General features: G+C 39.0%; 1 protein-coding gene across 1 annotated transcript; it reads left to right on the forward strand.

Annotated features, from left to right (window-relative positions):
• Positions 1-980: 980 nt before the first annotated feature.
• Positions 981-12,180, forward strand: dab2 (DAB adaptor protein 2). Its single transcript, XM_038305003.1, has 15 exons — positions 981-1,165; positions 3,331-3,588; positions 5,596-5,735; positions 5,818-5,916; positions 5,997-6,128; positions 6,204-6,287; positions 6,569-6,595; positions 6,683-6,730; positions 6,810-6,872; positions 8,723-9,316; positions 9,765-9,888; positions 9,972-10,562; positions 11,266-11,459; positions 11,728-11,802; positions 11,898-12,180. Exons 2-14 carry the CDS (start codon positions 3,453-3,455, stop codon positions 11,794-11,796), a joined length of 2,301 nt encoding a protein of 766 aa, XP_038160931.1. The 5' UTR covers positions 981-1,165; positions 3,331-3,452; the 3' UTR covers positions 11,797-11,802; positions 11,898-12,180.
• Positions 12,181-13,385: the final 1,205 nt, after the last annotated feature.

The raw sequence follows: 13,385 nt of genomic DNA on the forward strand, positions 1-13,385 counted from the left end.
GCTAGGGCAATTAAAAACTAAAGCATCCATCCATTTCTGTCACGCTTTATCCCAAGCAGGGTCATGAGGGGTGCTGGTGCCTATCTCAAGCTGTCTATGGGCAAGAGGCAGGGTACACCCTGGACAAGTCGCCAGTCTATCACAGGGCAACACAGAGACAATGTAGCTTGCCACAATCAGTGTGAGTGAATGGGTGAATGACTGAATGTAGTGGTTAGTGTTTTGGTGAAGTCCTACTTAAAATTGCTATATAAGTACAAGCCTTTTACCATTAGGTTACTAAAAATCAGCTACCACTGAGAATATATCTCTCACCAGGTTGTCTCCCTGATGAAAACAATGAACGGCTTACTGCAAGAATAGTCAGCTTCTCAGTGAGACAAAAAAAAAGCCAATATTAATACCTTAACCATCCATTTCCTGTCATGTTTATCCCAAACAGGGTCATGAGGCATGCTGGTGCCTATCTCCAGCTATCAATGGGCGAAAGGCGAGCTACACCCTGGACAGGTAGCCAGTCCATGGCAGGGCAAAACAGAGACAAAGGGGACAAACAACCATTCACACACACACTCACACCTAAGGAGAATTTAGAGATGCCAATTAACCTAACAGTCATGTTTTTGGACTGTTGGAGGAGGCCAGAGTACCCGGAGAGAACCCATGCATGCCTCAGGGAGAACATGCAAACTCCATGCAGAAAGATCCCGGGCCGGGAATCACATCCACAACCTTCTTGCTGAAGGCAGCAGTGCAACCCACTGCACAGCCCAACTAAAGCATTTTTTATTGTATATACATTTATTTGTATATAAGTCATAAGTCACTCCCCTATACGTTTTACAAACTATGCAAAACTCTGCAAAGCTAAGAAATTCATTTTGCACGATTTTTATTTGACGTTATGAAAGCATTTTTTCCCCCAATGCCTTTTCTATTAGTGACCGCCCCTCTGGCCCTTTAAAACTGCAGTGAGTCAGTCAGTGAAGAGTTAAAGTCTGAGCTGTCTGCCTGCAGTCTCTCCTGTGCCCACGGTATTTAGCAGAAAAAGTCATACTCCTGCTCCTTGTCCGAAGCTGGGTTTCATTTTTCTCCCGTTTGCGCTGCAGATCCGTGGAGGTGAGACGGCAAAAAACTAAAGTTGTCACCGCGCGCGCTTGAACAGGTACGTCATCAAGTTGTTTTACTCCGTTCAGAGCCGCAGCAGCAACAGAGATTGTTTTTTTGTTTTTTAAGTACCACAGTAACATGTTTATGAGTCCTTAGACTCATAGAGACGATTGTAATGGGTGTTAAAGTCTTTTTCTTCTTTTACCTTATATTAAATGCTTAACCTATTCCATTGTTTTATTCTGACTAAACATGAATTCTTAATCTCTTGTCTATGAGACCCCTCCAAACAATTTACCTTTTTGATAAGTCTAAATATTTAACCATGTGCAATCCTTAAGCATTTTTGCATTGTTTAATTCTAAAAGCATTTTAGAAATGACTGCCCTTTGTGTTCACAGTGGCCCCTGTGGTATTTCACCATCTCATTCATTCGCAGTCTGACTCATTCCCTGATTTCCTCCAGATGTGCTGAAGTTTATGTTTCCTGACGGCCCTGCATTGTGACATTTCTGCCCCTCAGCACTACTTTTAAATCTGCTGACACAAAGATTCACAATTGTGCTCCGTGGTCAGGTTTTAGTTGTGACACCAGTGCGTTCAGCTAAGAAACCTCCAGACTTGTCATCCTAACATGCATCTCTAGAGATATTTGTTAAAATGTAACTTGGAACTACCCGGGAAGTGCTGACAGTACACCAGATTTATTAGGCCTTCCTAAAGTTGGAGGGACATCTGCCCCAGCTGTAGCTGATGGACTAGAACATCATGTGTCAGGCTCATGCAGGTGGAGCATTAACTTTCCTCTCAAGCACAACCAAATCAACATGTGTCAGTGGCCTGCAGAGATTTACATGGGGGAATAAAGTAAACACACCAGTGGATGCTGTTACTTGGTGTGTTTAACACCCGCACAAGCTTATAATGTCAAGGTTTATTATTTTATACATTACCAGTAGCTCTTGTGAAAAGCCAAACAATTGAAATCATATCAAGAAGCTGTGGGTTGAATGTAACTTGAAGCATTTAAACTGCAAAATGCAGTTTGTCTTCTTTTAAAGTAGCAGAGCCTATGGGAGGGTCTGAAATCAGGCCTACCCTCCCCTTTGTATGATCAGGTGTTGCTCATTTGTCAGATAATTACTGGCATCAAGCTGTAGCACATTTGCTGACCTGCAGGTATGCATCTTTTGTCAATATCTGTCTCATTTCCTCTGCTTCCAGCTTATCTCTGCTTGATAGTCTGCCGTTCCTCCTTCAAGGCAGAAAAATAACAGGGCTGTGGACAAGCTGTCATTCTAAGTGCACCAATTTCCTCTTGTACTTGCTTAGCTGGGCATCACGAGATCTTTAGCTCTGCTAGCGTAAGATTAACCTTAGGTAATTGCTCAACCTTTGCCCATTTCCAACCTTTGGTCTGCTAAACGGTAGTCACAGGCTCTTTGCATCGTTGTTCTAACCAGTGTTCCTTCTGAGGCTGGTCCTAAAGGTATGTCTGTAACTAGGTACAGCTGGATTTGTGCTGGATGTCTTTTTATTGGTTGTGTGGTTCTTTTTTTGTAGAAAAGTGAATTTAATTGTAATTATTTCATAATGTTGGGTTGACACACTAGATGGTTTAGAGGCATTGTAATTTAAAAACAGGATTGTGGCTCAATTTGAATATTGGGTTATTTGCTGTATTGCATATTTATGCCATTTTTCTCTGAGATTAGTTTTGAGTGAAAATTGATAGGCCTTTACTTAGCAACATTAGCAATGTTGGCAAACCCTTTAGCAAGAATGTCTGTTTTATTTTTTTGTGTAGAATGCCTAATCATGTGATGGGGTTGTGAAATGGTAGAACATTAGTGTCCTGATGGATTGTATTAGTTTGCAAATAAACTCAAAAAGGACTTGGATTTTAATTTTTTTAATGCAAAAAGCTGTTTAGAATTTTAGGGTCAGAGTCAAAATATCTTGTGCAGTCTTGTGAGTGTTTTATGGGTCATAATGGTTCATCTCTTGGCTGTTTATGTGGTTGTAAAACTTTTTATTGTACATCATGTAATTTTCAATAAGTTAAACTCTTTTTAAATTATGGTTTGCAACTACAACAATTTTTTTTTCTTCAGTCATTTAAGATTTTACTAGGAATTTTTGACTAAAAGACTGTTTAACAGTGTTTTTTTTTTTTTTTTTTCCCTAACTGGGCTAATCAACTTAATTTTCTTACTCCAGGGGAAAGAAGCATGAGTGGGTGCTAAGAGTCAAAAGCATCGTTCACATCTTTGCACCAGAACAGAGCTGCAGCCTGCTTTGCCTCAGATTGTTGCTGGTCCAGTTAAGTTGGACACCTACACATGATGTCTACAGAGGTGGAAAACGGTTTACCAGCAACTGCTGACCCAAGCTCCACACCCTCAACCACCGACAACCCGCCCTCCTCTCCTGTGACCACCACACCCAAGACCCTGTTGAAAAAGGAGAAGCGGAAAGGTTAGTTTTGGATGTTATGGTGACATAGTTGTAGTTCAGTCTTAAGGATCTAAACCACTTTTGGGAATTGCAGAACAATATTACATGTACCTGTGACACTTTTACAAGTTTAACAAAACATTTAAACACTTTCTCCTGTCATGCATTTCTCATGGGATAACTGAAGACGCCAGATATCTCAATGCTACATACTGCCCAACATCTCTCTCGGTGCAGTGGATTATCATTTTGAGATAAAGGCCGCTGACATACAGACTACAAATGTGTGAAAACTACATCCATAACTCTTGAATAATCCAACTTATCCAGAATGTACACCATGATTGCAAGCTGTTGTCTAAAATGGCCTTTTCACGCTGGGATAACGTGATTTATGGATCTTTCCTTATGCGACTGGTAAAACTGCCCTGATCACTCAAATTTAATTACTATTCACATTTGAGTATTATCAGAGGACGTTGGTGTTAGGCAAATAATAGCAGGTCAAATATATCATATATTATAAACCCTGTTGGAATAGGGCTAAAGTTGCAAACGTGCCTCTGATTGTCTTTTAATCATGTGGGATTAAAAGATGTGAATTTTGCAATCGTTCCAGACTAGCCAGCAACCAAGACAGTTTAAAACACAACCACTGCTAAGAAACAAGATACTGTTGTAACCATACTGATTGCCTTTAGTGTACCTGATGTGTGCTAACTCTGCTATGCATTGCAGAGTTATATCCCATCCCCAAGCTCTTTAACCCGCCCTTCCTGAGTCACGAGGCTCTAGTCTTACCAAGAAGTTGGTGGTAGCCAAACAAGCTGACTGTTTCCTGGCCTACTGTTCTGTCAAACTTGTAAAAGTCTCCCAGGTAAATGTGATATTGTTTTGCACTTCCAGCAACCGTATTGGTCCGCTTCAGAAGCATGGCTTGCAGAGCAGTTCTTAGAAGCGTAATGGCTTATAAAACATGGGATAAGATGGACTTTAACATCTGACCACCAGTTGAAATCTTGTGTTGCTTTTTCTGTAAATGGTGGCATTTTTTAATTGAACACAATAAGCTACTGCCATTCTTCTTTACCCTCTGTATCAAAATTGAGATTAAAACACATTTCCAAACCAAGAACTGGAGCTATATGTTGAGCATCAATAAATACCTGCTGTTAAAAATGTTTACAAGCTAACAGGCTACTGTTTATGAGCTGAACCAATGACTTTTTCTGAGAATTGTCCAATAGCCATGCAGCAATTTAATTTTAATAGATCTTGAGCTTTAATTTTCCTAAGCAAAGGTGGCATATATGAACCATGAGTTTGTGCTGTGAGGTGGTCATATGTTTTGTAATAAAAATCACAAGTGTCATACCAATTTTAATGCAACATTCTAATGTTTTTTTTAATTTTCTGCCACAGCCTTTTCCTTTTCTTTTTTTTTTTTTCTTTTCTTTTTTTTTTCTCTCCAAGCACAATCAATTTTGAATTTGTTTGAAATGGTTTTATTTTTTTCTTTTTGGGTTTATTTGTGGCAGGCAGACAAGTCTCTGGTATGCATTACTGCCACCATCTGGTGGGGTGGATGTCAATAAGGCAAATGTATTAAAATAGGCTTAACCACCTTTCCAAAGAAAGGACCATATTTTAGTCAGGCCTGGCGTTATATGGTGCGATAAATATGCTGGACATTTTGATTAGCTAGATACCTTTAGGAGTTTTGTGCTGACTCCTGTAGTCTATAATGGTTCATGTCTGCTTTTATAAGCAATGACTTTATGTATCTTTATAGTGAAAGAATAAATAATCCTTCCTCTAAGCATTCAAATAAGAACCATGATTATTAATAGTGAATATGATGCAATGTGTTTTGGTCAAATGTGAAATTTAAATAGATTTTAGAACTTTATTAAAGTCTGAAATGTCTGGCCAAAATGCATAACTTAAAACACCTAAGTGCATAAGTGTATGTAAATTTGCAGATCAATGATAGTTTTTTTTTTTTTTTTTTTTTTTACTCCCCTCAAGTTCAAGAGAAGACGGATGAGTATCTCTTGAGCAGGTTTCAAGGGGACGGCGTGAGGTACAAAGCCAAGCTGATTGGCATTGATGACGTCCCAGAGGCCAGAGGAGATAAAATGTGCCAGGATTCTATGATGAAACTTAAGGTAAAGCATAACTGTTGGAAATCAAGTGTAACCTTAAACCGTTGGAACAATTTCCTGTAATGAAACATCTGTTTTACTGTAGGGGATGGCTGTAGCGGCTCGGTCCCAAGGCAAGCACAAACAGAGAATTTGGGTCAACATTTCCATGTCTGGTCTAAAGATCATTGACGAGAAATCAGGAGTGGGTCTTGTTTACTGTTAAAAGTTCAGGATTACTACCTCCATTCCAGATAAATCTTGATCATGTTTTTGTTCTCTCAGGTAATTGAACATGAGCATTTGGTGAACAGGATTTCCTTCATTGCCAGAGACGTAACTGACAACAGAGCGTTTGGATATGTATGCGGAGCTGAAGGACAGCATCAGTTCTTCGCTATAAAAACTGCACAACAGGTAACGTGAGATGAATAAGGGACTGTAAATTTAGAGTCACAACAATGACACTTTGCATTTTGTGGTAACATGCAGGCTGAACCCTTGGTCATCGACCTGAAAGATCTTTTCCAAGTCATCTTTAACATGAGGACGAAAGAAGCAGAGTCATCACAGAAGGTAGCATTTAGACTTAAGCTGTAATTTCCATCCCCTCCCTTCAAATTTTGGGCAGTGACTGAATTTCTTTGTTAATTGTGGGGGGGGGGACTGTTTGTCTTTACCTGGCAAGGCTGCCAAGACGCAATCTGTACTGTATGTACCTCTTGAAAACGAACAGTGCCTCTCTGTGTTCTCTCAGGAAATCACATCCTACTCCTGCCATTTCACTCAAATCATGCATACATCAGCATAATTTAGGGGAAGAAATCTAATCATTAACAATGTAATTCTGCTTGCAGGCTGAAAATGGCTCTACAGGCGTTGAGGTAAGCATTCTAAAGCTGCTTGTTTTTTTTTTTTTGTTTTTTTTTAAGGTGGAAGTTTAACTCTGACTTTATTTTTATTCCTCTTAGAATGGAGGTGCCTTGCAAAGTGGAGATGGTGGTTCAAAAACTGCCCAGGTAGGATTTATTTGTTTTATTCCCCCCTCCCTTATGGCTTTAAAAGGATTTTTATTTAATCTTTTTTTTTCCCACCCAGCAAGTGGAACAGCATGACCTTTTTGGAGACATTACAACTCCTCCAGACATCAGGTCTCCAAATGTAAGTTTTATAATTATCTCTATCTGGACAGCAAATTGGAGTTTTCCTTTGTATTACAGGTTTATATTATTCATCAAATTGGTATCTACTACAAATTCTGTTCTACTTTTTTTATTTATTTATTTTTTAAACTGGCTAAAATGCATAGGCTATATTTGGTTATAGCACAAACCCTCACTTTTTAATCTTAAAACACAGCACTAAAAAATTGTCCTTGGAGATCAAATGTTTTATTTAAAGAATTTAATTAAGTAACCCTTTACCAATCAATGTTCATCTTGATGTTAAAGCTGCTGCATGTAGAATTTGACTTTTACCCCTGCATGTTTTGGTGCATACTCATTTTGGTAATGAAATTTACAGAAGCAAAGCAAAAGTCTATTTTAAAGTAGTTTCTTTCAACTTGTATAAATGTTTACTGGATGTCTACTTTTAGCTGATTGTTCAGTCACAAATATAACAGCCAAATTAAATAAGTTGTTTGCCATCAGGGTGGCACTTTACTAAGCTGTTGGCTCTGAAAGACTTGTGTATTTTCAGGCATGGATGAAGGCACTGCAACTCCTGCTCTTTAAGCTGGAATAAATTGGAAATTTGGTGAAAAATTCTCCAGATGTGTTTGAAAATCCAGGTTTCCATCTCAACTGGCACTACTCTTCTAGGACTTGCAGCTTGGTCCATATTTTTCTTTCCCTGAGTGGATATTTCAGACTTTGTATGCAGTGTAACATTTCACAACTTAAAGGAGAAGTTCGGTTTTTTACACTTTAAGCTCATTTTCTGTAGTGTCCAGGATGAAATCGAATGATCGACACCAAAAGTTTGACAATTGGTCCTGTCTCTGCTTTTTGGCTCATTTAGAATCCACCCCTGGCTGCTTCAGAATGGCTTCCATAGTGCATGTCCGATAATGTCCTTAAAACAACCTTAAACGTTCTTTTTTTAAAATATGCTACTCACCGTGTCGTCAGCGCTGTTCAATGACGTTCCAAAAAAAGTTTCGTGAAGAAAAAACGTTCCTGTAGTGTTTTATTTAGCATTTTGTAAATCCCATTGAGTTCTGTAGGAATAGTCAATATTCCCCTGCCACCGGAAACGGAAATGGGGCCTGTTTACACAGTTGTAGTCTTTTCGCTTCACTCTGTGTACTCCTACGTCGAGAATCAAGAATCCACCTTTCGTATTCCATTTTCAGAGTTTTTTAAAGTGTTTAACAGAGACGTTAGCACCTCGACGTCGGAGTACACAGAGTGAAGCGAAAAGACTACAACTGTGTAAACAGGCCCCATTTCCGTTTCCGGTGGCAGGGGAATATTGACTATTCCTACAGAACTCAATGGGATTTACAAAATGCTAAATAAAACACTACAGGAACGTTTTTTCTTCACGAAACTTTTTTTGGAATGTCATTGAACAGCGCTGACGACACGGTGAGTAGCATATTTAAAAAAAAGAACGTTTAAGGTTGTTTTAAGGACATTATCGGACATGCTCTATGGAAGCCATTCTAAAGCAGCCAGGGGTGGATTCTGCATGAGCCAAAAAGCAGAGACAGGACCAATTGTCAAACTTTTGGTGTCGATCATTCGATTTCATCCTGGACACTACAGAAAATGGGCTTAAAGTGTAAAAAACCGAACTTCTCCTTTAAGCTTTTGTGACATGAGAAAATTGGAAAGTTTGAAGTGGCCACAAATGATCACATGTTTGATTTAAATATTCCACAGGCAGCAGCTTTGAATAACCTGTGTCTCACTGTGTGATTCATTGATCATTTTGTTAATATGCACTCTTTTCCCAAACTGATTAATTTATCTCTCTTCTCTCTCACTGTCCCTCACGTTAACCAGGAGTCTAATGACATTCTGTTGCTGGACTTTTCTGCTGGAGTAGACAGCAACCAGAATTGCATAAAGGATCTGGCTTTTCTGAACTCCCTTGGCCCAGACTATGAAACATCCACAAATTCTAAAAATTCTCAAGCTTATGGCTTCTTTCCTGCTCCAGAAAGTGATCCATTTGGTGATGACCCCCTTTCCAGTCCAACCAATAATTTTGAAACCACTGCACATGCATCCCCTGCCGGTAACTTTAGCATTGCTGCTGGCAGCACCATTAAGACAAATTTTGATAGTTTGAATGGAGATGTTCAAAACAATCAGACAAACATATTATCCAGCAAATCGATGCTCCTTGCTCTCAACAATGGACAGTGGCCACTAGGGGGTAGTATAACACAGGGGACTACAATAACAATGATGGATGGGAATGAATGTCAAGCAGTCTCAAGCAAAAACCCATTTTTGGACTCTTGTTTGAAAACGTCTCCTGTCGCTGAGATAACGGGTCATCCAGGAGTACTGGCAACTTATAGCAATGACTCTGTTGTCATAAGCCCACCTCCACAGAGCTCTAAGTCCGGACGCGGTCGAAGGAGTGCAAAGGTGAAATCACACAGTCAGTTGAGTTATAGTTGGGATGCATGAAAATGGGGTTTGGCTTGTTGATGGGTGCTAATGTGTATGCCTGGTTTTGGGGTCTTCACTGGTTTTTGCAAGGTCAGGTTGGTGATTGCATGGATATAGGTGTAAGGCCTCAAAATGACAAGTAGATCTTGCACTGGTGGTTAGATATTGCATTTTGACTATGCTGCTGAAAAACCACTCTTACTTCCCTTGGCTCTTACCCTTTTTATTTCCTATTTATGCTTCGAGTGACTAAAAAGCACTGGTAAGTGTCAGAGCATGCGTGTACATTGGTATTCAGTTACTTGGATTTCATAATAAGCATGCCAAGTTGTAATTAGTTTATAAAAGTTCCTATAATTTGGTCTAATCTTGCTTTGTTTTTTTGTCTGTGTATATTTAAACATATTCCCCTTCCTCTTATTAGTCTGGGTCAAGTGACCTGTTCGGTGCTGACCTGTTTGCTGCTCCTGCTACTTCTGAAACATCTCAAGTGGATCTTTTTAACAATACACCCACAAATACTGCTCCTTCCACCGTAGTCGCTCTGGGTAATAAATCTCTATACCTCAATCTTTTATGAAATGTTTTCCAACTTGTGTTTAATTTAACTTTTACTGTTTTGAACATTCAGGGAATCTCCAACTAGGGCCACCAGCAACAGGTGTACCTGCCATAGGCATGTGGGGTGCCTCTCCTGCAGCTCCGGGGATGTTCCCCATGCCAGGAATGGCTGCTCCTGGCCCTAGACCAAATTTTCCACAACAAACCCCCTTTGGCGTTCCCATGCAGCCCCCAGCCTGGGGGCCGCAGGTGGTACCACAGTTCAGCACCCCACCCCTCTCTCCTCCTCACCTGCAGTGGACTCAGCCTGCTGCATCCAATCCTTTCCAAGCAATGGGAGAACATGGTCCGTCACGCCCCCCTCCGAGGCCGCCAGTTAAGGAGACCCCACCACGAGTGGAGAACAGTGCCTTCACAGCTCTTGATCCCCTTGGAGATAAGGAGAAGAAAACTGGAAAGGACATGTTCAAAAACTTCCAGCTTGCCAAACCTCCCGCCATCCCGGCAAGGAAAGGGGAGATCACACCAGGCTCTGCTCCACCTCCTAACAAGGAGGCAGGAGCATTTGATGAGTACTTTTCCAATAAAGTCGGTCTTGCTCAGGATGCTGCAGACCATGACGACTTTGATATTAATCAGATATCCTCACTTTCTAATAATGGTAAGCCTCACAGATTCATCATTAACTGTTCCCTTTCCTGTGCTATCAACATTTACAAACCTATCTGCCTTTTTTATTTAAAATGGAAAAGAGATCAGTTATTCCTACTTTAAAAATTTGAATGAAAAAACACATTTTTTTTTTTTTTTCCCCCCCCAAAATCTTTAATCATATTTATTCAGATGGTGTATTCTGTCATTTAAAACTCAAGCTGATTAGATTCGGAAACCCAATTTTTTTTTTTTTATAGACCATTGATTAAACATGGAATCTCTTTTTCAAGGGAGACTTTCCAAATACCATCACTAATACAGTGCACTTTAAAAAGACAAATACGAAATTTAACTTTGCATAGCACAATAAATACATCTACATTATTGATGCAAAATGGTTAAACAATCTGTGGCTTTAAACACGGGTTGCTGTAGAAGTAAAGGGAGCCACGCACCCTTTTCCTACCAGCCTCTAACTTGGCATAGTAAAGGGACTTTGTTCATTCTTTTGAAAGTGTAGATGCATAGTGTCAATTTATCTTAGCCCATAGATGAAAGGGTTTTTTTTTTCTCGTATAAAAATCTAAATCTGGGGTATTTGTCTTAAAGTTGTTAGCTATGGTATGCCTTCATAGAATCTGCCTTTATGCAATTCAAACCTTGCTAGCTTTGTTCAGTACTTGCTGAGTAATCAAAATTTCTTGTCTCAGATACTCCAAACCCAACTTCTGCAGCAGCTCCAACTCCAAGTTTTACTCCTAACCTACTTGATGCTGCCTTCTCTTCGGCTCCAGTCCCCAAGAGCTCAGAGCCAACAGTGGGACAAGGCCTAAGTCAGGATATGTTTGATCAAGCTTTTGGTGCTCCAGATTCCAATCCTTTTGGAGCACCCCCTGCAGCAATGGTAACAAACCGCTACTACATCCATCCTGCAGATTTTAGATGCACCCCTGCTCTAACATAGCTAATTGAAATGACTAAATTACCTCTTCAGCATGGCATCAAGTTTGGCAAAGGACTAGTAATGAGGCATACACTTGATTCAGCTGTTTGAGCAGAGATTCATCTGAAACTTGCAGGAATTAAATTTTTCAAGACCAGGGTGTGAGACCTCTAGTTTAAAACTGCTTTAGTTAAAATATCCCTGGATATTAAATGCATTTCTTTTGCAGACAACTGTTGCGCAGTCTTCTGTTTCCACGGGGGCTTTTGGAGATGCTTTTGGGAATCCTTTTGCTTGACCACAGGTTTGCCACAAATGAGCAGCTGTTCCTGACTCTACAATAATGGAACAAACCTAACTTTTTTTTTTTTTTTTTTTCTTTTTTTTTTTTTTTCACAGCTTCTATTTAAAGAGGACAAATGAAGATCTTCACCTCAAATGTGCCGACAGGACAAGCTGCTCCATGCAAGACAATCCAAATGAACTCTTCTTATTCTTGTCCTGTCCCCAAAACACTTCTCTTTTTTTAAACACAACTGATAGTTCTTGTTCATGTTTGACTGATCAACTTGGTAAATGTCTTGGTATGATCTTCTGAAAGGAAATTGTTCTGTGAAAATGTTTAGATGTTCACTGCTAATGCTGTCTTTACTAAAGAAATAAATGTATAATGATGCAGAAAGGAGTTTGGTCTGTTGCTTGCTTTAGTGATGAGATTAATCAACGGGTAGCTTTAATGCTTCTCCATCCCAGGGGTTCCCACACTTAAACTTATAACCTTAAAAAGTACTTTTATATTATATAGATAGATGGATTTGTTTTTACAGGTCCTAATTTTGTTTTATGCTTAGGACTAAGGTGTAATTTTTGGCTAGGGTGAGTTATGCTGTACTGATGGAGCACAGGGGTATTTCCTCAAATTGAAGTTCAGACCTCTGGTTTTTGATTGAAGTGTGTTTTTTTTTTTTGTTTTTTTTTTTTTTTTTTACAAAGACTGAACTAGCAACCCCTGGTGGCCCCAACTTTGAAAGCCACTTCTTTTTTTTTTCTTTTTTTTTTTTTCTTTTTTTTCTTTTTTTTTTTGCAGTAGGTGAAACTGAACGAAGTTCTTTAAAAACCTTTTATAATGTGGATTCTGTGGTTGGGATCCCCCCCAAATTGATTCTGAATCCCTATGTCCTTAAATTTACAGATCACTTATCCATTTCTGTATTTGTGAAAAATAAATTGAATGCAAAACTCCAAATACTATCATTGCTTAACATTTTAAAAACCTTCACATAGAGCAACTACCTGAAACCTTACTGAATATTTTAACTTATACACCTTTTGGTATGGTAAAGTCTTCCTCTTGGATTTTAGAGTGCTTATAAAGCAAAAGTGCAATTGTCAGCTTTTGTGTAAATGAATGCTTTTGGGGTCTTTAAATTACATTTTATTAGCTGGAACAAGAGGACAATGTGCAAAAGTCATTAAGACAAAGAATGGTAATCAGTTAATTTATTAAATGCTGTTAATTCTATAGTACTAAAAAATAGACTAATGGTGGCAAAATGTGGTTATAAGGAAATAAATGGAACTCTTATATAGTGTTACATAATGTACTGTATGCATTTTTATTTCCTAGTCAGATCTGCAATATAGACTTTTCACAAAAACACAACCTAGCTTATGTAAGGTTTACTAATTTATTCTCTGTAGAGTCATTTGTTCTAGAGTTAATTTGCCATTATTAGTCAAAGGCTTTTGAAATGGGGAGTCTTTAGATTCAAGATTATTTGACTATTTTCAAAACAGGTTTGTCATTGTTAAGCGATTTTAATATGTAAGGCATCACTGATGTGCCATAGAGAGGCTGCCCAAAGGTTCTTTGTCTTGTTTGGAGTC

This window comes from Cyprinodon tularosa, unplaced genomic scaffold (genome assembly GCF_016077235.1).
Source record: "Cyprinodon tularosa strain WSP-4 unplaced genomic scaffold, ASM1607723v1 ctg55, whole genome shotgun sequence".
NCBI lineage: Eukaryota > Metazoa > Chordata > Actinopteri > Cyprinodontiformes > Cyprinodontidae > Cyprinodon > Cyprinodon tularosa.

What these genes read in the sequence shown, in the direction of transcription:
- dab2 (XM_038305003.1), top strand. Translation starts at nt 3,453, where the DNA reads ATGATGTCTACAGAGGTGGAAAACGGTTTACCAGCAACTGCTGACCCA. An exon ending in TCATTGACGAGAAATCAGGA is followed by an intron (nt 5,917 to 5,996) that starts GTGGGTCTTGTT and finishes TTGTTCTCTCAG; the next exon opens with GTAATTGAACATGAGCATTT. An exon ending in GAGCACCCCCTGCAGCAATG is followed by an intron (nt 11,460 to 11,727) that starts GTAACAAACCGC and finishes TTTCTTTTGCAG; the next exon opens with ACAACTGTTGCGCAGTCTTC.